The sequence below is a fragment of the Entelurus aequoreus genome, linkage group LG21 (genome assembly GCF_033978785.1).
Source record: "Entelurus aequoreus isolate RoL-2023_Sb linkage group LG21, RoL_Eaeq_v1.1, whole genome shotgun sequence".
NCBI classification, from domain to species: Eukaryota; Metazoa; Chordata; class Actinopteri; order Syngnathiformes; family Syngnathidae; genus Entelurus; species Entelurus aequoreus.
In genome coordinates this window covers 25869412-25895719 of record NC_084751.1, presented here as the reverse complement: position 1 = coordinate 25895719, position 26308 = coordinate 25869412, and the positions used below count along the sequence as shown (strand labels likewise).

At 39.4% G+C, this 26308-nt stretch overlaps 1 protein-coding gene across 1 annotated transcript in view; it reads left to right on the top strand.

Annotated features, from left to right (window-relative positions):
- The window catches only part of arhgap24 (Rho GTPase activating protein 24), a 179407-nt gene that overhangs the window by 38821 nt on the left and 114278 nt on the right, over positions 1-26308 (top strand). The window contains exon 3 of the mRNA XM_062031290.1: positions 2649-2867. Within this exon, the coding sequence (XP_061887274.1) occupies positions 2661-2867 (207 nt within the window). The 5' untranslated portion in view covers positions 2649-2660. The remainder of the gene's footprint in view (positions 1-2648; positions 2868-26308) is intronic.

The window sequence follows — 26308 nt, the reverse complement described above, 5'->3', positions numbered from 1 at the left end:
TTGCTACAGTTAGATTTTCACATTAGCTTAACGCTACTACCATCCATTCATCCATCTTGTACCGCTCGTCCTTTTTGGGGTCGCAGCCAATGTAGCGAGGTTGCTTACATCGAAGCTACAAGCTACAAAGAGAGAAAATGGACTGCGAATCCAGGCGCCCCAAAAAATAATTAGATAATACAATGACCTGGATGAATGAGAACATCCATACGTACGGAGAAAATCCATGATGATTGGTTGGTGTTTGTATGATGAGTTACAATTGGCTAAGGTTAGGGCAAAACATTACATACTAGCCTATCAGAGGCAAGATAAGACGGGTCATCAAAACCAGTAAGCGAAATCATAACAGTCACGCACTTATGTCACATGATGACGAGAAAGTCAGAGATAAAGGGACGCTTCAAGCTGACGACTCCAAAAAACCCCAAAGAAACCCACAATAATGCATGTCCTTGGCCATATTTACACAAATATATATGTGTTTAGAGAAAACAATGCCCAAAAGCTTAGTTTTTAGTTGTTTATTCTGTAAACCAAAATCAGAACTGCTCTCTTCATCTAGGACGAATTTAGGAACACACATTAAGGTGAGTTGAGTTCATGAAAGGTTTTACTGCACATAACCATTATCAACTGTTCCCAAACAACACACAAGTTATTGTTTTTTGTCAAGATATAGATAAATGCTGTTTTTTTACTGGGTGGGCCAAAGAAAAGGCAAACTAAAATAAATACATACAGTGGGATGCCCTAGAGCAGTGGTTCTTAACCTGGGTTCGATCGAACCCTAGGGGTTCGGTGAGTCAGCCTCAGGGGTTCGGCGGAGGTCAAAACACACCCGACTCATCGTGTAAATACAAACTTCTCCCTATCGGCGTATTACGGATACGGCAACAGCTGACTAGTTTGCAAGTGTGTAATTTGTTGTGAGTGTATGCACTGTGTTGGTTTTGTTGTTTGAACAAGGTGATGTTCATGCACAGTTCATTTTATGCACCAATAAAAAATATGGTAACACTTTAGTATGGGGAACATATTCACCATTAATTAGTTGCTTATTAACATGCAAATTAGTAACATATTGGCTCTTAACTAGTCATTATTAAGTACTTATTAATGCCTTATTCGGCATGGCCTTATTATAACCTAACCCTCTAACCCTGACCCTAACCCTAACCAAATAACTCTAAATCAAGTCTTAATTACTTAGAATATGTTCCCCTAGTGTCCAAATAACTCTAAATTAAGTCTTTGTTACTTAGAATACGTTCCCCATACTAAAGTGTTGCCAAAAACATATAACTTTGTCTTGAATTTGAAAAATTTAAAAAAAAAAGGTTTTCACTAAAAAAGGGTTCGGTGAATGCGCATATGAAACTGGTGGGGTTCGGTACCTCCAACAAGGTTAAGAACCACTGCCCTAGAGGTAATGGTAGGGTGTCCCCAGCTAAATGACAGTTAATAGTAATGGACCCTTATTGGGTCCATTACTACACTCTCAATTACATTACCCTTGATATTATACATGTGGACCCATAAATATAAATGCCGTTAAATGTAGCTTTGATGTAGCAATCCGTGTAACCTGTAGTGTACCTTGCTACAAGTCTACGGGGATAGCTCCCCCTGTAACTTTGCTACAATTAATCAAGTGTAACTTGTACATTACCTTACTACATTTCCATCACTGGCGACAGGACCCCCAGAACCAGGCCCGCCGTCCCGCTAGTCAGCCCAAACACGAGGACAAGGCACGTGAGAAGCAGGAGACGGGACGCCCTTCCCCAAATTTGCCATAGACCCGCAGACACAATCCACCGGGCCTTCACAAGCCCAACCCCCCCTCAGGAGAGCATTTGCATATTCATTTGCAAATTCATTTGCATATTCATTTGCATAATCATTTGCATGACCATCCAGCACAGGGCCACGGGAACCACCCGCCTCACCTTTACATGCACACCAACGATGGAGATTGAACACGCCGACACACAAGACCATTGTCCCAGCAACTGGTCACCGCGCAAACATGCAGCATGCCACACGACATACCGAGGCGCCACCACACACCACGCGCTGGGACTCGACCCAGCCAGCCCCTACTGAGCAGGGCATCTGGAAGGAGTGGACGGCGGTACCCAGGGGCCCCAGACACGCAGCCTGGCCGCGACATACCCGGATTGCCAACCCCCGCGGGGCAAGCAGTCTCTAAGGGCGTCACCAGTCTCCAACGCAAAAAAAATATTAATTAGAAAAGTTTTTAAAACATTTGTTTTTTTTAATAATTAAATAGATACATTACACACACATATACACATTATTAAACAAACACATAAATACATAAGCGATCCAGCCAAGGAACTCACCGTCTACCGAGAATCAGCCACTCCATACACCTCCCACAGGTCTGGCCGTGCGCCGCCCCCCATGGGCAACCACGACAAGCCCGCATCCAGACGCTTTTTTGGAATCACAAACACTTCACCATGTCACACCGTACCAACGTGTTAATTTGCATATCCGGTTCCTATTTACAGGTCAATATAATTGTTCGATCAAACTGGAAAATAATCTCAGAAAAAACTCCTCTGGGATGCTCATTTTTGCATTTGTTCACACTTACACTTGTTTTTGGCTCTTGGCAGGTCTGAGTTTCCATGATGGACGACCACTCCCATGGCAGTCCCCAACACGGTGGAGGCCAGGCCGGCATGGAGTCCCCGCAGCAAGGCAGGCAGGGAGTCATCAGGTGCGGGTGGCTCAGGAAGCAAGGAGGCTTTGTAAAAACCTGGCACAATCGCTGGTTTGTCCTGCGAGGGGACCAACTCTTCTACTACAAGGACGAGGAGGAGAGCAAAGCTTTGGTAAGACTGTCCAAACAGAACCGGTCGACTAGACGTTACACACACTTTAGTTTTAACATGCTTGAGTGGTACTGGGAGTTGTTGTTGAGGGCTAATTGGTCCACAAGTGTAATTGGTCCACTTAGATTATGTAGATTCTTGAAAACAAACAAACAAGGGAGTGGACGTAGGATACTGGCGCATTACGCTACTTAGATGCTAATTTACATTGGGTTTTCCATATACATGCTACCAATTAGCATTAGCAATTTTACATGGCGATTTAAACACCTCCAAATATAGTAATGAAAACTTCAACTAAAAAGCACGTTACACTTAAACAGCAGGTATGTAATTAATACAATACTTACAGTATTAAGGGGAACTACACTTTAAAAAAAAAAAAGTGCTTATCGTTTACAATCATTATGAGAGACAAGAACACATATGTCTTTTTTTTAGGATTTTAAAGATGATAAAAACAGATGGAAGGTGCGGCTAATGGGAGTCACCGTTGTAGCATTTAAAGCCTACGCTGCAAGTCTATATATGATATAGTAACATGCAGACACATTCATAACAATATGTAATATGTACAATATGTATCGTATTTTGATCATTTTACTCATCACTGATTTCTTCAGGAAATTGATTTCCGTTTCCATAGGAGCACACTTCCAACTTCTGGCAACAAATGTGTGTTCCAACTTCCGGCTACAAATGTTTGTGTATGTTGTAATCATGGCAGACTTGGTAACAGACAACGAAGATGACTACTTTTGGACAAATGAGAATTCACAACCGTATTTATTTATTTATTTGAATTAGGACAATGCATATTCATCAAAATAGAGCAACAATGTAAATATGCTGGAGTTAGCACAATAGCTAATTTTCATCCGTTGTCCTAAGGCAGGTTAATACAGTAAACATTCAACAAAGAATACATAAATCACAAGACATTACACATTACAATACATTATCTTTTTGAAACTGAATATACTGAGGATGAATCACTGCTAATAGAAGACAGCATGAAAGAAGGGTGAGATGTTTGCGCAGACGGAAGCCGAGGGAGTGAGGTCGGCGTGACTCGAAACTGCAAAATGTGGAACCTGAAGCTATGCTATTTCGACATAAAAGGAGTGCTTACCCAAATAAACCGGACATTTTTTTGAGTGAGTCACACTTTAATATTATTCATGATACATGCAGCACATCACCGTAAAACTACATTACATACGCTGTCTGGTTATTGTGCGACTAATACTTTACAGATACTGTAATATTGATTGTTCATGTTTTTCAGTCAGTACAGATTGGTGTCCTATCGCATTGTGTTGTGCATTACAAACTCAAACGTGTTTTATGTTGACGCAGTTGCTAGCTTATCTCTTTCGGTAGTTGGCTTTTACAGATAATACCGAAGCATGCCGATGTGTTACTACGCGAGAAGAAGAGTTCCTCAGTGTTCGCTCTTACAATAACAATGTTGCTACAGATTGGTTATTATGCAGGTTACGGAACGTAAATGAAGTATTGTTGGCGTTTTTTTAATGCATTTTACAGTGATTTAGAGGTACAATTGATTGCTCTCATTAGCTGCATTTCTAGCCACCTAGAATGAACTGATATTTAAATGTTAGAAAGCAAAAAAAAAAAAAACATTTTTGTCTTCTTGTCTCTCATGATGATTGTGAACGATATGCAAAATTCCAAAACAGTGCAATTCCCTTTAAGCACTTTTTAGTGCTCAACAAAAGAAAAGACTGGCACATTGAACTTAATGGCAAAGATTACTTCCTTGCTACGAAACACACTGTAGTCTATACACTACTGCCATCTAACATTTTTTAATTGCAACTGCATGCAAAGTTTACTATATAACACTGTACAGTGCAGTACTTGCAAATGAAATACAGAAGTATAAGCAAACAAGACATAACAACTGGACAGCACAGCTCAGTGTTTCATGTTAAAATAAAAAAATATACATATTTTTTTTGTTTAGCAATTAACATTTATTAATACATTTAAACGCACGCAAAAGTACAGAAAATGTGTACCTTTGCGTATCGGTTTTGATTCCCAGGCACAGGGACTTGTTACTGTATCATGTACAATATCATCTTTAAATCTCACTTACAAAGTTCACTTATATATTTGGGTCTAGCACAGACTTGAGGGATTATCAAATGGCGTTAATTCGAGCCTGGAGCTCAGTGACTTATGCAGACATCTCTTTAGTGACTGTAACCAGGCAGCCACTCGCAACGAGCATGCGAAGACAGAACAAAGAAGCAGACAGACACCCTTTGCTTCTCCTGACAAAGTAAAATATGGCAAAAATTAATTCTTAATTGGTTCCACGTGTTTTGTTCTGCGTACTCTTTTGTTTTCAACACCTCTTTTACCATGGAGATGAAAATGCTTGTGTGCAATATGATTTATTTGTACTCTAATGATTCAATGGTCAGTCAATGACGCAGCATAAGATGATTTAGTTAGCGAACCTTACTTTGCAAATATGTTGGAATTATTATTTTTAGCTCATCTAAAAGTCTTTCAAAGTCAGTACAATATGATTTATGAACTTTATTGGTTCTTGAACAGGGTTTGTGAATATAAAAGTGAGTATATTGAGGCAAAATGTTCCACCAGAAACAATGTAAACATGAATAATGGTTCCAGCCTCGACAAAGGTCCATATTTTAGTAACATTTTGTATACACTTTCAAAAAAATATAAGGCGCTATACAGTACTGTATGTCAAACAAACATAACAATGGGGTGATACATCAAGATGATGTTTAATAACAAATTCAAAATAACAACTAGCTGAACTGTCTTCCTCGTATGAAGCCACCTTGCGGACACACGCACGCACTGTCACTAGCCCTGTGGAGCACTCACAGTTTGAAATAAAAAAACATTTATTTAACTGTAACAGCCAGGTCACTACAATGATTAGAAATACAATAATAGAATCAACTTAACATTGTCGGTAAAACCTCTTTGCATGCAGTAGAAGGGGCACTGTTGACAATGCTGTGGATACTTCCTGAATGTTTCAAACCACACATCGTTTGTGCTTTATTTTGAAAAAAATCTTAAAAATCATACAAAGTAGAAAATAGCACAGTAGCTAACAGCAACCCTGTGCGGACTGAATGAACACCAGAGATCAATCAGCCCGCTTACGATTGCTGCACTGCAAAAACTGAAATCTAAATAAGATTAAATATCTCAAATAAGGGTGATATTTGCTTATTTTCTGTCTGATAAAATAATTCTTTTCACTAAGCAGATTTTATGTTAGAGTGTTTTACTTGTTTTAAGGGTTTTGGTCCTAAATGATCTCAGTAAGATATTACAGTTTGTAGCTGAGATTTTATGACCTATATTGAGTAAAACATGCTTGAAACTAGAATATCAACTGTTGCAAAGCTGTGTCATCAACACTCACGAGTATAAAACTACTTTTTTAAAGTAATAATTTCTTATGTCAAGCATGAAAAAAAAAATCATGACTTTGACACAATTTTGTCTCATAATTAAAACGGATGACAGCCAAATGGACTCTGCTGTTTTATTTTCAATGAAACAATAGAAAATATGCACTCATAAAGTAGTACAGTTTGCACAGTAGAGTAAACTGACAGTTAATATTTAAACATTTCACATGTGACCTTTCAAACTATTTTGAACAGAAATAGTTCATGTACATTCAGGTAAAGTCTTCAAAATTACAATTAAAAATGTTTTGGCCGGGGGCCAGGCTGTATATATGCGCACTAATTGACTGAAAGAGCATGCACTTGGCGCGATGATGTCATGTTATCGATGGAAAAATGCATTTTTAAACCATATGATTTGCCTGAGCAGCTAGTAACAAGCCGAGAGTAACAAGCGGTTGCCTTGTTGCCTTTCCATTAAGAACAATAAACTAATTTTTAGTGTAAGTTTGCTGGTTTCAAGAAATGTAATGCGGAGCGCATATCATTATGTCAATATAATGGCACTAGCATTTACTTAATTTAAGAATATTTTTCAACATATTGAGCAAAAAGGTCTCTTTTTTTTCTACCAAGAAAAGTGCACTTGTTCTTAGTGAGAATATACTTATTTTTAAGGCTGAAACGACGCGTCGACGTAGTCAACGTCATCGACGTCATCGGTTACGTAAATACGTCGACGCCGTTTTTGTGCGTCGACGCGTCGCATATTTACGTCACACTACCGTCATGGCGAAGCGCAAAGCAGACGATCAAAGCAGACGATGCGAGCGGTGCGAGCGAGGGGGGAAAAGCATGCCAAAAGTGGTCAAAAGTGTGGGAGTATTTCAATAAACGGCCTAATAATGTTGTTGTATGCACACTGTGTCGAGCGGAAATGGCCTCTCATAGCAGCACAACGGCTATGAACGAACATTTGAAAAGAAAACCATCAACCATCAACTAGTAAATCGTCCGCGCGAGCATACGTTGTCATCATTACACAAAAACATGAATGTGTCATTTGTATCTGCTAGGGGTGTAACGGTACGTGTTTTGTATTGAACCGTTTCGGTACGGGGCTTTCGGTTCGGTACGGGGGTGTACCGAACGAGTTTCTAAGCTAAAGCTAAAGTGTTAACAAGCTGCTTTGCTCCTTCTGCCTCTGTCTCAGCACGCAGCATTGTCCCACCCACACAACCATCTGATTGGTACACACAAAGCCTTATCAGCCAATCAGCAGTGCGTATTCAGAGCGTTATCAGCCAATCAGCAGTGCGTTTTCAGAGCGCATGTAGTCAGCGCTTCAGCGTGGAGCAGATAGGTGTTTAGCAGGTGAGCATCAGGCAGCGGACTCTCCCCAAATGATAATAAACACCTCCCAGTCAACTACTAGTAACATCACTATGAGCCCGTTGACCTTCTAGAAACTTAAACTGCAGCTCAGCTCACTCGCAGTCCTGGCTTGAGGTGAAGGCTAATTACCTCTCAGTTCCAGCCACATCGACCCCTTTTGACCGCCTATTTTCAGCTGCTGGGGATATTGTAAACATGAAAAGAACCAGAGCATGTACACATGCTAACCTTTCTTCATTACAACTGTTAGTCACTCACTGGAATGAGTAGAATTGGTTATTGTGTACTGTGTTGGACTGGATGTTTATTTTGCACATTTTAAAAGCAATACTTAATGTTTACATTGCTCCACTTTTTTGTATTGGATGTTTATCTTTATTTTTGCACATTTTAGCAAATAAGCAATACTTTCACTTTTGTTGAAATGTTTACACTGTTGTTACAGAATATTTCGTTTTGCACTCTTTTGTATTGGATGTTTATCTTTATTTTTGCGCATTTTAAAGCAAAATAAGCAATACTTTTACTTTTGAAATGCTTATACTATTGCAGAATATTAAGATTTGCACTGGATGTTGACTTTTATATTTGCACATTAAAAAGCAAATAAGCTACTTTTAATTTTGTTAAATGTTAAAAGTTTTAAATGTTTACATTGTTACAGAATATTTAGTCATGTTGTTGTCAATGTTGACTGAGTGGCCATACTTCTTTTTTTTTGTACATAAAAGCCATGCCTTTTGAAAAAACGGGCCTACATTTATTTTTTCATCTTCATTTTGAATAAAAAAATAATCGGTAAAAGGAAAAATAATCTATAGATTAATCGAAAAAAATCTATAGATTAACCGATTAATCGAAAAAATAATCTATAGATTAATCGATAGAAAAATAATCGTTAGCTGCAGCCTTACTTATTTTAAGGTATGTTTGGGTTCATTGAGGTTAGCTAATTTTACTTGTTTTGGAAAGTCTTGACAAGCCAAATTTTCTTGTTCTATTGGCAGATAATTTTGCTTGGATCAAATAAAATACCCCTAATTTTTGTTTTGTTTTTTCTTGTTTTTGATCACTGACTTTTTGCAGTGCGGGCTGCTGGGCGCAAAATGGGTGGATGAAATGTTTATACACGGAGACAAGGTTTGTACACCAAGGCATATTTTTTTCCGGCCTGTTGTTCATGAATCGAAAAGTTTGTATAATTAGAGGATCGTAAATCGAGATTCCGCTGTATATACATTTTCATTAATACTAAGGAAAATGATTATCTTTAATTAAATCATGCTCCCTGGCTGCATATTTCTAGTTGTTATGCTAAGGTATGGCTGAGCTAAACTAAGCTCTCAAAAAGAAAACAAGGACAATTTTTATTTAAACATTAAGAGGGAAACTTCAAATTTAAATCTTCAATAAGTCAACCCCTGATCAAATATCTGACTGATGAAAAAATGCTCGTTGATAGCTCTGTATTAATCAGGTTCCCAGATGGAAGGCAAACATTCAAAATGGCTACTGGTGGATCATACATTCTATATCCGATAATGGCTTTTTTGCCGATATCCGATATTCCGATATTTTCCAACTCTTAATTACCGATTCCGATATCAACCGATACCGATATATACAGTCGTGGAATTAACACATTATTATGCCTAATTTTGTTGTGATTCCCCGCTGGATGCATTAAACAATGTAACAAGGATTTCCAAAATAAATCAACTCAAGTTATGGAAAAAAATGCCAACATGGCACTGCCATATTTATTATTGAAGTCACAAAGTGCATTATTTTTTTTAACATGCCTCAAAACAGCAGCTTGGAATTTGGGACATGCTCTCCCTGAGAGAGCATGAGGAGGTTGAGGTGGGCGGGGTTGGGGGGGGGGGGGTTGAAGTGAGGGGTTGGGGGGGTAGGAGGTAGCGGGAGGTGTATATTGTAGCGTCCCGGAAGAGTTAGTGCTGCAAGGGGTTATGGGTATTTGTTCTGTTGTGTTTATGTTGTGTTAAGGTGCGGATGTTCTCCGGAAATGTGTTTGTCATTCTTGTTTGGTGTGGGTTCACAGTGTGGCGCATATTTGTAACAGTGTTAAAGTTGTTTATACGGCCACCCTCAGTGTGACCTGTATGGCTGTTGACTAATTATGCTTTGCATTCACTTGTGTGTGTAAAAAGCCTTTAAGGTTTATTGGCGCTATGTACTTCTCCCTACGTCCGTGTACACAGCGGCGTTTTAAAAAGTCATACATTTTACTTTTTGAAACCGATACCGATAATTTCCGATATTATATTTTAAAGCATTTATTGGCCGATAATATCGGCAGCCCGATATTATCGGACATCTCTAATACATTCCTACCGGGGGACTGCACTTTTTTTTGCAATTTTGCCTATTGTTCACAATCATTATGAGAGACAAAAACACACGTCTTTTTTTTCATTAGGATTTTAGGAGGATTTACAACCTTATACTTTTGAACCTGAATGAACAGAGGATGAACTGCTGCTTCTAGAAGCCAGCACGAAGAAGAGGGTGAAATGTTGGAGCAGACTGAAGTCGATAGAGTGAGGTGAAAGCGACTCAAAGCTGCAAATGTGGAATTTGGCGACAAGCTATTTCGACATAGATGGCGTGCTTACCCCAAATAAACCAGAAAAAGCGTCCCCGGCCAGCTGGACCAAAGAGACTACTGTCCATCGAGTGAGTCACACTTTATATTAATCTTGATACACTCAGCACGTCATGCGTGTATCATGACAGACAGCATATGCTGTGTACAAACAAAACATGAAATGTGGGCTAATACTTTACAGATACTGTAATATGTTTGTTCATATTTTCCAGTCAGTACAGATTGGTGTCTTATCGCATTGTGTTGTGCATTAGAAACTCAAACGTATTTCGTGCTGGCATAGAAGCTAGCTTACCTTTTCCCGTAGTTAGCTTTTACGGCTAATACCGAAGCACGTCGATATGTTACTACGCTAGAAAAAGAGTTCCTCAGTGTTCGCTCTTACAATTACAATGTCGCTAAAGATTGGTTAATATATTGGTTACGGAACGGAAATAAACAATTGTTTTATGCATTTTTAAAGTGATTTAGAGGTAGAATTGATTTCTCCCATTGGCTGCTTTTCTAGCTACAGAGAACAAGCCAAATTGTACATGTTAGAATACAAAAAAAAAAATAAAAATATTTTGTCTTGTTGTCTCTTAAAATGATTGTGAATGATAGGCAAAATTCCCAAAAAGTGCAGAAACCCTTTAAGAATACATTTTACAAGATTTAAAAGCTTCAACATCACTGAAGTGGACTTTTCAAGTAACTGGTGGACCACACTTCAGTCGACACTGGTAAAGAGTTCAGGAAGTACAATAGTATGCATTGACATTATTTCTTTACATCTGGATACATCCACAAATTAAGCATTAAGCATTAAGCCATGAAATTAGAGATGTCCGATAATATTGGCAGTCCGATATTATCGGCCGATAAATGCTTTAAAATGTAATATCGGAAATTATCGGTATCGGTTTCAAAAAGTAAAACTTATGACTTTTTAAAACGCCGCTGTACGGAGTGGTACACGGACGTAAGGAGAAGTACAGAGCAGTTGTGTCTCCCAGTCATACTTGCCAACCCTCCCGATCTTCCCGGGAGACTCCCGAATTTCAGTGCCTCTCCCGGTGCAACCATTCTCCCGAATTTGTCCCGATTTCCACCCAGACAACAATATTGGGGGCGTGCCTTAAAGGCACTGCATTTGCGTGCCAGCCCAATCACATAATATCTACGGCTTTTTACACACACAAGTGAATGCAAAGCATACTTGGTCAACAGCCATACAGGTCACACTGAGGGTGGACGTATAAACAACTTTAACACTGTCACAAATATGCGCCGCACTGTGAACCCACACCAAACAGGAATGACAAACACATTTCGGGAGAACATCCGCACCGTAACACAACATAAACACAACAGAACAAATACCCAGAACCCCTTGCAGCACTAACTCTTCCGGGACGCTACAATATACACCCCCGCTACCCCTTACCACCCTCCCCTCCCACCTCAACCCTGCCCCCCCAACCCCGCCCACCTCAACCTCCTCATGCTCTCTCAGGGAGAGCATGTCCCAAATTCTAAGATGCTGTTTTGAGGCATGTTAAAAAAAATAATGCACTTTGTGACTTCAATAATAAATATGGCAGTGCCATGTTGGCATTTTTTTCCATAACTTGAGTTGATTTATTTTGGAAAACCTTGTTACATTGTTTAATGCATCCAGCGGGGCATCACAACAAAATTAGGCATATTAATGTGTTAATTCCACGACTGTATATATCGGTATCGGTTGATATCGGAATCGGTAATTAAGAGTTGGACAATATCGGAATATCGGATATCGGCAAAAAAGCCATTATCGGACATCTCTATATGAAATACTTATATTTTTAATTGAATAATAGCAAGTGCACAATAGCTCTACTATTTGCAGGGTACTACCTCTGCTAGTAGAACTGTGCAAAACTAAATGGTTCAATAAAGGGCAATTTGGCCTTCTCTAAGAGTCTGTAGTTTTTGGAGTGTTGATTATCAAAGATGCTCCATTCTTTTTTGCATTTTTAGAAATAATTAATTCCACATAAACTATGTCCTTCCAGTTCAGGGTAGACCCCAACACTATAAACATTTTTATTTTCTCATCTTCCCACTCCTATTTTCTGTCTGGCTGCTTTCCCAGACAATTTGCTGAGTCAAAACGGATTTGTGAAAGGTACTGATTCGTAGCTGCTATTTATGGAGTGCAAATAAAACTGTGATGTTGCATGGACAGTGTTGCAACAGTTTCCAAGTCTCCCCAAGAAGCTGTAGAACATAGCGAGCATGGAGCTGCTACTGGTGGGAGGAAAGACGATCAAACAATGGAATACGCAAGGTTTTTGGTGTCTTTGGTCGTGCCTACTTGTTTGTGCTTGAAGGCCTCCACCAGCTTGGGGCGGTATAGCTCGGTTGGTAGAGCGGGCGTGCCAGCAACTTCAGGGTTGCAGGTTCGATCCCCGCTTCCGCCATCCTAGTCACTGCCGTTGTGTCCTTGGGCAGACGGTACTGCATCAAAAAGCGACATCAGTGTGTAAAGGATATCACCACACGGGTTCAGGAACACTTCAGAAAACCACTGTCAGTAACTACAGTTGGTCGCTACATCTGTAAGTGCAAGTTAAAACTCTACTATGCAAAGCGAAAGCTATTCATCAACAACACCCAGAAACACCGCCGGCTTCGCTGGGCCCGAGCTCATCTAAGATGGACTGATGCAAAGTGAAAAAGTGTTCTGTGGTCTGACAAGTCCACCTTTCAAATGGTTTTTGGAAACTGTGGACGTTGTGTCCTCCGGACCAAAGAGGAAAAGAACCATCCGGATTGTTATAGGCGCAAAGTTGAAAAGCCAGCATCTGTGATGGTATGGGGGCGTATTAGTGCCCAAGGCATGGGTAACTTACACATCTGTGAAGGCACCATTAATGCTGAAAGGCGCATACAGGTTTTGGAGCAACATATGTTGCCATCCAAGCAATGTTATCATGGACGCCCCTGCTTATTTCAGCAAGACAATGCCAAGCCACGTGTTACAACAACGTGGCTTCATAGTAAAAGAGTACGGGTACTAGACTGGCCTGCCTGTAGTCCAGACGTGTCTCCCTTTGAAAATGTGTGGCGTATTATGAAGCCTAAAATACCACAACGGAGACTGTTGAACAACTTAAGCTGTACATCAAGGAAGAATGGGAAATAATTCTACTTCAAAAATTGGTCTCCTCAGTTCCCAAACTTTTACTGAGTGTTGTTTAAAGGAAAGGCCATGTAACACAGTGGTAAAACTGCCCCTGTGCCAATTTTTTTGCAGCATGTTGCTGCCATTAAATTCTAAGTTAAAGATTATTTGCAAAAAACAATTAAGTTTCTCAGTTCGAACATTAAATGTCTTGTCTTTGCAGTCTATTCAATTTATTCAGTTTTTATTTACGCATTACACAACGTGCCAACTTCACTGGTTTTGGGTTTTGTAAATGTTCAAATTTTTCATAAATCTGCAACATTTGAGAAAAAAAAGAAAAACTTTTGACATTGTCATTTTGGTGTTTTGTTTGTCTGTCTGACAAGAATGAATTCATTCCATTTTGGATTAAGGCTGTAACATAACAACATTTGGAAAAAGCGAAGCACTGTGCACTGCAAAAAGTCAGTGTTCAAAAACAAAAATTAGGGGTATTATGTTTGAACTAAGCAAAATTATCTGCCAATAGAACAAGAAATTTCGGCTTGTCAAGACTCTCCAAAACAAGTCAAATTAGCTAACCTCAATGAACCCAAAAATACCTTAAAATAAGTACATTCTCACTAATAACAAGTGCACTTTTCTTGGTAGAAAAAAAAAGAGACCTTTTTGCTCAATATGTTGAAAAATATTCTTAAATTAAGTAAATGCTAGTGCCATTATCTTGACATAATGATATGCGCTTGGCATCACAATTTTTTTTTTCATGCTTGAAGTAAGAAATTATTACTTTCAAAAAGTAGTTTTATACTTGTGAGTGTTAATAACACAGCTTTGCATCAGTTGATATTCTAGTTTCTAGCATGTTTTACTCAATATAGGTCATAAAATATCAGCTACAAGCTGTAATATCTTACTGAGATAATTTAGGACCAAAACCCTTAAAACAAGTAAAACACTCTAACATAAAATCTGTTTAGTGAGAAGAATGATCTTATCAGACAGAAAATAAGCAAATATCACCCTTATTTGAGATATTTAATCTTACTTAGTTTTCATTTTTTGCAGTGTGAATACTTTTTAGATGCCCTGTATGTCGCGATATACATCTTAAGCCATATTGCACTTCATTATAGTCAAAATGTATTTGTGGGGAGATGCCACAAATAAGTGAAGTCATAAATGTTGCCTGAAGAATGGTGTTCACCCTCATACCTTCTTATCACCCCCTGGCTGCCCAACAAAAACACTGTCATAATTTGTTGTTGAATCAGAAAAATGGCCAGATTGTGCGTTATCACTGTCACTACCAGGGCTCGTGTTGTGTCCCGCACGATTCGAGCCAAACCTCTTCGAGCAACGTGTGGAATCTAAAGAATGGCAGTTTGATGGAAGCGCGAGGTCACAGGCGAGCGTAGGGTACGGCACGTGTGGGCTTAGCGTCAACATGCCATCTGCCTGCTCTCACTCGTCCACAGAGTTGTACGTACATATACACACACATGCGCGTCACCCGCGCTCAAATTTCATCTCGCCCGGAACCATAAACAATGGCAGTATTCATTAGCTGCGTACAAACGCCTGTGAGTAAAAGCATTGTTAAGAAATACAGCTCATTATTATGTGTTTTGATTTATAAGCCGGGCAATAATATTCTAGGCACAAAGCAGCCATGTCTGACAAGTGATTACATTAAATCATAACAAGTGTGTGACACTGACATTCAGACAGGGTCTCGGATTTTAATCATACTGCACAGTGAAATACAGTCGTGGTCAAAAGTTGACATACACTTGTAAAGAACATAATGTCATGGCTGTCTTGAGTTTCCAATAATTTCTACAACTCTCATTTTTTTGTGATAGAGTGATTGGAGCACATACTTGTTGGTCACAAAAAACATTCATGAAGTTTGGTTGTTTTATGAATTTATTATGGGTCTACTGAAAATGTGACCAAATCTGCTGGGTAAAAAGTATACATACAGCAATGTTAATATTTGGTTACATGTCTGTTGGCAATTTTCACTGCAATAAGGCGCTTTTGGTAGCCATCCACAAGCTTCTGGCAAGCTTCTGGTTGAATTTTTGACCACTCCTCTTGACAAAATTGGTGCAGTTCAGCTAAATTTGTTGCTTTTCTGACATGGACATTTTTCTTCAGCATTGTCCACACGTTTAAATCAGGACTTTGGAGGATTACCTCCAAATTCTTCAGGACAACCTAAAATCATCAGCCTGGAAGTTGGGTCTTGGGCGCAGTTGGGTGTTCCAACAGGACAATGACCCCCAAACACACGTCAAAAGTGGTAAAGGAATGGCTAAATCAGGATAGAATTAAAGGCCTACTGAAATGAAATTTTCTTATTCAAACGGGGATAGTAGGTCCATTCTATGTGTCATACTTGATAATTTCGCGATATTGCCATATTTTTGCTGAAAGGATTTAGTAGAGAACATCGACGATAAAGTTTGCAACTTTTGGTCGCTGATAAAAAAGCCTTGCCTGTACCGGAAGTAGCGTGACGTCACAGGTTGAAGAGCTCCTCACATCTGCACATTGTTTTCAATCATGGCCACCAGCAGCGAGAGCGATTCGAACCGAGAAAGCGACGATTACCCCATTAATTTGAGCGAGGATGAAAGATTTGTGGATGAGGAAAGTGAGAGTGAAGGACTAGAGGGCAGTGGAAGCGATTCAGATAGGGAAGATGCTGTGAGAGGCGAGTGGGACCTGATATTCAGCTGGGAATGACTAAAACAGTAAATAAACACAAGACATATATATATACTCTATTAGCCACAACAAAACCAGGCTTATATTTAATATGCCACAAATTAATCCGCATAAAAAACACCTCCCCCTCCCGTCCATATAACCCACCAATACAACTCAAACACCCGCACAACACACTCAATCCCACAGCCCAAAGTACCGTTCACCTCCGTAAAGTTCATACAGCACATATATTTCCCCAAAGTTACGTACATGACATGCACATAGCGGCACGCACGTACGGGCAAGCGATCAAATGTTTGGAAGCCAAAGCTGTACTCCCGGTAGCGCGTCTGCTATCCAACTCAAAGTCCTCCTGGTTGTGTTGCTGCAGCCGGCCGCTAATACACCGCTTCCCACCTACAGCTTTCTTCTTTGCTGTCTTCATTGTTCATTAAACAAATTGCAAAAGATTCACCAACACAGATGTCCAGAATACTGTGGAATTTTGCGATGAAAACAGACGACTTAATAGCTGGCCACAATGCTGTCCCAAAATGTCCGCACAATCCGTGACGTCACGCGCAAACGTCATCATACCAAGACGTTTTCAGCAGAATATTTCGCGGGAAATTTAAAATTGCACTTTACTAATCTAACATGGCCGTATTGGCATGTGTTGCAATGTTAAGATTTCATCATTGATATATAAACTATCAGACTGCGTGGTCAGTAGTAGTGGGTTTCAGTAGGCCTTTAAGGTTTTAGAATGGCCTTCCCAAAGTCCTGACTTAAACGTGTGGACAATGCTGAAGAAACAAGTCAACGTCAGAAAACCAACACATTTAGCTGAACTGCACCAATTTTGTCAAGAGGAGTGGTCAAAAATTCAACCAGAAGCTTGTGGATGGCTACCAAAAGCGCCTTGTTGCAGTGAAACTTGCCAAGGGACATCCATCCAGCAGATTTGGTCCCATTTTCAGTAGACCCAAAATAAATTCATAAAAGAACCAAACTTCATGAATGTTTTTTGTGACCAACAAGTATGTGCTCCAATCACTCTATCACAATAAAATATTGGAAACTCAAGACAGCCATGACATTATGTTCTTTACAAGTATATGTAAACTTTTGATCGCGACTGTATGTATACCGCTGTTTGACATTTAACGTATCACTAAAGTCCCAAAACGCAACACGTCCACATAAAGTCCCATTAATACCACCTCAATGTGCATCACATGGCTCGGCGCCACCTGGTGCATCACATCACTTCCTAAAAGGGGTCTATCTTACGTCTGTTCTGCTGTTATTATTCCTTCCACGTAGCCCAAATGCAGAGTGCATGTCCAACAGGCTCCGAAGCAATGAATGGAAAAGTCCATCCGCTCTCTGTGGACAAAATGTTCTGTTTTTTAAATCACATTTAATTTCCATTACCTTAGGTAGGAACAGGCTTGGATTTTTTAAGTGCATTTGTTGGATTGTTTGTAAAACAATACCACATGCTTTTAGAGAGTGGGTTCAGTTATCACTCTTATAGTGTTCCTTTTATTCTATCATTAGATAATTGTTCTCCCTATATTCATTAGCTGGCCTTGCTTCTTTGGTGTCGGCCAATCAGCAATTATTTTAGTTGACACGTCGTTTTACTGAGAGGTGGCTAGCTGATGCGGCTAAAGTATGTCCTTTCAAAGTGCTCCCCCATTACGTCAAATAAATCATACATCTGACAAGTGTCATCACTGGAGGACGAGGAATAGCTAAACATGTGACTTTAAAACATTTATTCAATATTTTTTAACTTTAGAAAGTTATATGGTTGAAGCCGATAATGATGCCAAAAAACATAAAAAAAGATGGGAAGTCCTCAAATGCTTATTTTGAAAATGTAATTTTGTTTACAGATTATATGCAATCTGTTGTTGTGTTTCCTAATTTGAGTGTACATAAATGAAGGTGTGCGTTGCTGAGTCCGACCTGCACATAATCTGAACTGTACATAAATGCTTATTTTGAAAATGTAATTTTGTTTACAGACTACATGCAATCTGTTGTTGTGTTCCCTAATTTTGAATGTACATAAATGAAGGTGTGTGTTGCTGAGCCCGACCTGGACATAATCTGGACTGTATACAAATGCTTATTTTGAAAATGTAATTTTGTTTACAGACTATATGCAATCTGTTGTTGAAGTTCCCAAATTTTGAGTGTACATAAATGAAGGTGTGTGTTGCTGAGCCCGACCAGGACATAATCTAGAACCTTTTAAACAATCTAATTTCATTGACAACCAGGTCTGGTGAAGATAAGGTCCTTTTTTAAAAAAATTGATAAAATAAGATAAATCAATTAAAAACATTTTCTTGAATAAAAAAGAAAGTAAAATAATATAAAAACAGTTACATAGAAACTAGTAATTAATGGAAAAGAGCAAAATTAACTGTTAAAGGTTAGTACGATTAGTGGACCAGCAGCACGCACAATCATGTGTGCTTACGGACTGTATCCCTTGCAGACTGTATTGATATATATTGTAGGAACCAGAATATTAATAACAGAGAGACACAACCCTTTTGTGTGAATGAGTGTAAATGGGGGAGGGAGATTTTTTGGGTTGGTGCACTAATTGTTAGTGTATCCTGTGTTTTTTATGTTGATTTAATAAAACAAAACAAAACAACAAAAATACATGCGACACACCAAACAAGAGCGAGCAGGAGGAGACAAGCCATCAAGCCATCCTAACAGCTAAACTCGCTTGAATATAAAGTAGCGAAACAACACTGCACTTTATTTTGTAATAATTGGCTCGTTCTAGGTGGCTAGCAATGCAGCTAATGGGAGCAATCCATTTTGCCTCTAAATCACTTTGAAAATGCATCCAAAAACTGCAAACAATACCTAATTTACATTCCGTAACCTGTATAATAACCAAGCTGTAGCGACATTGTTATTGAAAGAGTGAACACTAGCATAGTAAGACATCGCATTAAGGCTTTAGCCGTATGCTAAATGGGTTAAATGGTAAATGGGTTATACTTGTATAGCGCTTTTCTACCTTCAGGCACTCAAAGTGCTTTGACACTATTTCCACATTCACCCATTCACACACACATTGATGGCGGGAGCTGCCATACAAGGCGCTAACCACGATCCATCAGGAGCAAGGGTGAAGTGTCTTGCTCGGACGCGACTAGGGTGGTAGAAGCTGGGGATCGAACCAGGAACCCTCAGGTTGCTGGCACGGCCACTCTCCCAATGCACCGCGCCGTCCCGCACGTCTGTAAGCTAGCTACAGAAAGAGATAAGCTGGCTTTTGCGTCAATTTCCCCTGTGGATCAATAAAGTTTGGCTAAGGCCCCACCTAACCTTATCCGTGTCCACACACAACAATGCCACCGTTTAAGACCCCTCTCCCCCTCCGTCCGCCAGCGCAACGCGACGTAATACAAATGCGCGGACAATGCACACGTCATAGTCACCTCCAGTGTTGCTTTGTGTGCAAGTTCTTAAATGTAACTTATCTGAACAATATCCAGTGTTGTGGGGCCCTATTGTAGTGAAACACACCTGAGCCATGATAAATTAATAAAATCTTTATTACACATGTAAACAATCAAACTAGGGATCTAGATATCTGGTCAGGACACTCCTCACTCTTTTGCCTTCACCTTCATTGTCCATTCGTTTTTGGTGACTTTTTATACTCTGGGCCTAGACGTTGAGTCCGCGACATACATGGCGGACAATAACTGATATAGTCTGCTTTGCCAGTCCAAAAGCATTCGCTGTTTTCCGTAGTTTTCCCTCGAGGGCCAGGCAATACAAAGCACACGCTACCTTTTTTTTATCACATCCACGGGAGCTCGCACTCTCGTTGTCTCGTCTTCGACAAATGGACAAAGTTTTTCGCTAAGTAGAGTCATAGCTGACCTGGACATTCGAAAGTTATTTTGCCGTCTGAGAAGTGTTGTATCCCAAATAGCTGCAATCACTTTCTCTTAAGGTATTCATGTGTGATTTCCACAAGCGTCTGTACATGTAGAAGAATGAGAAACACAGGCATGTCTGGATGACTCGCCTTCATATTTCCAGTGGTTAGCTCCGAGTTACAAAACCGCTTTATTATGAAGCTGGTTGTGGCGTGTTCTTTCTGATGTCACTTCCTGTGTGGAGCGCGGATTTTCTGGCGTCACTTCCTCTCCGAACTCAGTTTGTAAACGATCAATGAGTCCATACAAAGCTGAGAGCCAGAGATTTAGGAAATACACGGCGCACTTACCCGTGTAAAACATTGTCCGAGGAGGGGGACCTTAAACAATGGTTTAGTGTGGCTGAAACAGGGCTTAGGCTAAATAATTATTCGTTTAAGGGGTTATCCGGCTTAGTGTAGACATAGCCTAAGTTGTCTAAGCAGCTGAATCGCTTTTGAGGTTGTAATACACAACACAATGCGATTGGACACCAATCTGTACTGACTGAAAAACATGAAGGATCATATTACAGTATCTGTAAAGTATTTGCCCACATTTCATGTTTTGTTTGTACACAGCCAGCTCGACAGTGTATGTAGTTGTAAAAACAAGCGTGGTGTGCCGCATGCATCATGATCAATATTATAATGACTCACCCGATGGACAGTTGTTTGGTTCAGCTGGCCAGGGAAGTTTTTTCCTGTTGTTTTTGGGTAAGCACGCAATTTATGTTGGCATAGCTTGGCTCTAATTTCCGCATTTACAGCGTCAAAGTCACACCGACCTCATTCTCTCGGCTTCCGCCTCCTCCAACATTTCACCCCTTCTTCGTGTTTTCTTCCAGAAGCAGTAGTTCATCCTCCATATCTTCAGCTTCAAAAAGATAAGGTTGTGAATCCTCATTTGTCCAAAAATAGTCGTCTTTGTTGTCTATTAGCAAGCCTGCCATAATTAAAACAGACTTGCGTTTGTTTCCAGAAGTAGGAACACACATTTGTTGCCGGAACTCAGAAGTGCGTTACTATGGAAATGGAAATAAATGCACCGAGGAAAGAAGATCTGGCAATGTTCAAAATGACCAAAATACGGTAAATATTGAACATAATACATATTGTTATGAACGTGTCTGTTACTAAATTATATATAGACTTGCAGTGTGTATATAAAACGTTTATGGAGGGTTTTGAAGTTGTTTTAGAGGGCTTTGAAGGCTACAACGGTGACTCCCATTCTTGTAAGCGTTTTTTATCCTAAAAAAAATAAAAGTGTTCTTGTTGCCCATAATGATTGTGAACGATAGGCCAAATTCCAAAAAAAGTACAATTCCCAGATGTCAATCTTTGTTACATCGGGGAATAACCAGCTATGAAAAGGAAATTAGCAAATTAATCATTACAAGTCTAGCCCACAGTGAATAAGGATGCATTGCATCAACCATTTTTACTAACGGTACCAAATGTATCAATAATTTAATTGTACTTGACTAAAAACGACACCACTTTAACTGTCAAATGTTGTCCGTACAAAGTAACACATTAGAAAGGCATGAAAACTGAGTCAAAGTGGTAATTGTAACAGCAATGCATGCTGGGGAATGCTTGCTCTTCAGGCTCATGCTCAGACTTACCAACTATTTCGGATTCTGTGAAATACTCCTGGAAATTACCCTTGTCTACCGACATCCCGACCGAAGTAATACATTTCCCGGTTTCTTATGTTTTTGTGTACATATAAGAGACTGTTTCTTTTGCTTGGGTGTTAAAAAGATAACGAGGAGTTCTCGGTCAGCAATCACAATATTAAAATGAACAAACACGGCAAAACGACATCCACGGCCGCAGTATATCCAAATTTGTTTTCACCACACAGTTATGGACTCTCAGGCTGTCAAAAAATAGAACTGTTCAAGCAAGAACAAACGACTAAAAAAAAATGCATAATGCTAACGAGGGGAAATTCCACTTTAACAACTGTCGTTGACATTGACAGAAGGGTTGCTCTTTTGCATCTCAACATGTTTTTTCAATACAATAGGGCAGAACTATCCTTGCCTAGGCACACCCTCTGTGTGTTAGACCAATAAATAGCTGGGTTTGTGGCACCAGCTACTGGACTAAATCTGACCTATGAGCATGAACTGATGAAGCCTACTTGGATGAGAGGCAAAACGTCTTCTAAGACAAACCAAACAGTCCACTTGCAGTCAATTGTATGCCCTGAGAATAAAATTACCTGGATGAATGAGAACATTCAGAGACACATATGCATAAGCTTATGCTGTGTTTTTAAATTAGTCATTTAGATTAATCAACTATTTAAAAATGATCTGCTCCTTATTATCCATGATGCCCTTACTACACTGATCTGTCCTGGTCCTTAGTGTGTGATTGATTGATTGATTGATTGAAACTTTTATTAGTAGATTGTACAGTACAGTACATATTCCGTACAATTGACCACTAAATGGTAACACCCGAATACGTTTTTCAACTTGTTTAAGTCGGGGTTCACGTTAATGAATTCATGGTACAACTATATACTATCAGCATAATACAGTCATCACACAAGTTAATCATCAGAGTATATACATTGAATTATTTACATTATTTACAATCCGGGGGATGGGATGTGGAGGGGGGTTGGGGGTAAGGGGGTTAGGTTTGGTTGATATCAGCACTTCAGTCATCAACAATTGCATCATCTGAGAAATGGACATTGTAACAGTGTAGGTCTGACTTTGTAAGATATGTACAGCGAGCAGTGAACATAGTGAGTTCAGAAAGCATGAGAACAAGTATATACTTTTGATTATTTACATTTGATTATTTACAATCCGGGGAGGTGGGATGTGGAGGGGGGGAGGGTGTTAGTCTAGGGTTGAAGTTGCCTGGAGGTTTTCTTTTAGTGCAGTTTTGAAGGAGGATAGAGATGCACTTTCTTTTACTTGTGTGAGTTACAAGAAGAAAAGCTCTGGCTCGCTTAGTTGGAAATCTTTTGGCGCCACCTGTTGGTTTGCATGTCTACATCTCCAAATCCGTTTTCGTCCAACAATTTTTTGGTTTAAAAAAAAAAAAAGTTTTTAAAAAACAGAAACAGTGACTGAAGATCAGCATCACTTTTCCGGATCATCACATCTTTCTCAAAGACACAGGCACACTGCCTCTTAAATTGTCTTTATACTGCTTTGGCCTTAGAAGGAATTAAATCCATAAACCCATAAAGTCAAAAGAGCACTTTGGGGTTTAAATAGGTTGCTTTTTATCTTCCTTCCTCTACTTTTAACAAGGTTAAACAAAGACACTGAGAAACAAACACTGCACTCAAGCTCCGGATGAGTTGGTTTTACATACTTCTCTTTTATTTTTGGCAAGGACAATACAAGGATTTTCTATTATACAGTCTTGCTTTTATTTGGTGATTATGATCAAAAGTATATGGACACAAATCATTAGTCTATAACAACCAGCGTGGACATCTTCTTCTAGCTGTTTACCCCAACGTGTTTCAGTACTACGACAACTTTAAAAGCCACAGATGTGAATTTTACAGACAGATGCACTCGCTTCACATCCTCAGATCTCCCACTGGGTTTGACTTCCTGCCTCTAAAGACCCACTGAGGCTGAAGAGCAGTAATTAGCAAATAAAAAAGTAGCTCGTGATCAACCTGTCAAGGACTAATGAGCACCTAACTGACCAACGACTTGTGGTTCACTGACTTCAGTGAACATTTTTCTTTCATTTTGCAACATGGAATCAAAAACTCCTTTGCAGGATTGATTGTATTGCGTCCTCAATATCATATCTCCTTGTACAGTGCATCTTCCTGAACGCTATGTAACATCATACATGCTGCAGAGTCAATGTTGTGTTGCCTGACTAGCCATATTCTGCTGTTTGGTGTTGGAGATACTGTAGTCTGTTACTAACACCAAGGTACAAACCAAGAAAAGTAATTCGATTTTGGTCAAAAGTGCATATAAACAAATTTGATAATTTTCTTAAATTTTGATATAGTATTGACATTTCTTATATTTACTATACTGTACTTTATTGTTTGGATAAACATATACATATACAGTGTCGTAGTTCAATGTAATGTTGCAAGTTCTACTGCTAAAATTCTCTCAAGTTAAAATAATTATAATAGTTTGTCAATAATATATTTTCTTATTTTTATTTGTTACATTTATTATATTTCTATATTTTATAGTTATATAGTATATTTTTGTATTTAAGTCAATGTGATTTAAAAAATATATAAATGCTGTTTACATTTGGGCAAAGCCCCATATAATTTAATTATCCATCCATCTATTTTCTACCGCTTGTCCCTTTTGGGATCACGGATTGCATTCGGGCGGAAGGCGGGGTACACCCTGGACAAGTCGCCACCTCATCACAGATAATTTAAATATAAATATGTAAAAAAACATGTTGTATAAATAAATAATAATTTATTTTAATAATATTCAAATACATATAGTAAATAGTAATCACATTAGCGTTAAAATGGATTTTATTTAGTAAATATCAATCAACAAAAGTTTACTTGTATAGCCCTTAATCACAAATGTCTCAAAGGGCTGCACGAGCCACAACGACATTCTCAGCTCAGATCCCACATCAGGGCAAGAAAAAACTCAACCCACTGGGAACAACGAGAAACCTTGGAAGGTACCGCAGATTTGGGGACCGCCCTTGGGTGACTGGTGCAGGATGCCAAGTGGATACAGTTAATAACAGAAGAGTACAGTTCATAGTGAGGCCAGCAGTGGATCCTCTTGTATGCAGACAAGTCAGCAGCGCAGAGATCTCACCAAATGATGCATGGAGCAGTGGTCCCTCCCGGGTCCCGACTTGGAACAGCTAGCACGTCCTCCTTGGAAACGGATCTGTGGCCACCTGATAACCTCTCCACGCAGGAGACGGGGCACAGCAGAAAAAAGAGACGGCAGATCAACTGGTCTAAAATCGGCCTATTTGAAGGTTAGAGTGTATAAATTAGTTTTAAGATGGGTCTTAAATGCTTCTACTGAGGTAGCATCTCTAATTGTTACCGGTAGGGCATTCCAGAGTACTGGAGCTCGAATAGAAAACGCCCTAAAGGCTGCAGACTTTTTTTGGGCTCTGGGAATCATTAATAAGCCGTAGTTCTTAGAACGCAGATTTCTGGCCAGGACATATGGTGCAATACTATCAGCAAGATTAGATGGAGCTAGACCGTTTAGTATTTTATACGTAAGTAGCAAAACCTTAAAGTCACATCTTAAGTGCACAGGAAGCCAGTGCAGGTGAGCCAGTATAGGCGTAATATGATCAAACTTTATTGTCCTTGTCAAAAGTCTAGCAGCCGAATTTTGTCCCAACTTTAATATTTTAATGCTAGACATAGGGAGACCCGAAAATAATATGTTATAGTAATCGAGACGAGACGTAACGAACGCATGAATAATGATCTCAGCGTTGGTGGTGGACAGAATGAAAGATGAAAGAAGGCTGTTTTTGTAACACTCTTTAAAGTTTGACTCAAACGAGAGAGTTGGGTTGAGGATAATACCGAGATTCTTTACCGAGTCGCTTTGTATATTTGTTTTCTTGTCAAATGTCAAGGTGGTATTGTTAAATAAGTGCCTGTGTCTAGCAGGATCGATAATCAACATTTCCGTTTTCTTAGCGTTAAGATGCAAAAAGTTGCTGGACATCCTTTGTTTGATAACATGTGGACACACCTCGAGATGACTACAATCTTGCGTGTTGGTCAGCTTTAGGAGCATGTAAAGTTGGGTGTCATCAGCATAACAGTGAAAGCTAAAACCGCATTTGCGTATGATGTCACCTAGCGGCAGCATACAGATGCTAAAGAGTGCAGGGCCAAGAACTGAACCCTGTGGAACTCAGCCCGTTACCTTAACATACTCCGAAGCTATGTTGTTATAGGAGTCCCACTGCATCCTGTCAGTAAGATAAGAGTTAAACCAAGAAAAGGCTTAGTCTGACATAACAATACGTGTTTTGATACGTGCTAATAGAATGCTATGATTGACGGTATCGAAAGCAGCGCTGAGATCAAGTAGCAGCAACACGAATAACGCATCAGCATCCATAGTTAGCAAATAGGTCATTAGTCACTTTTGTGAT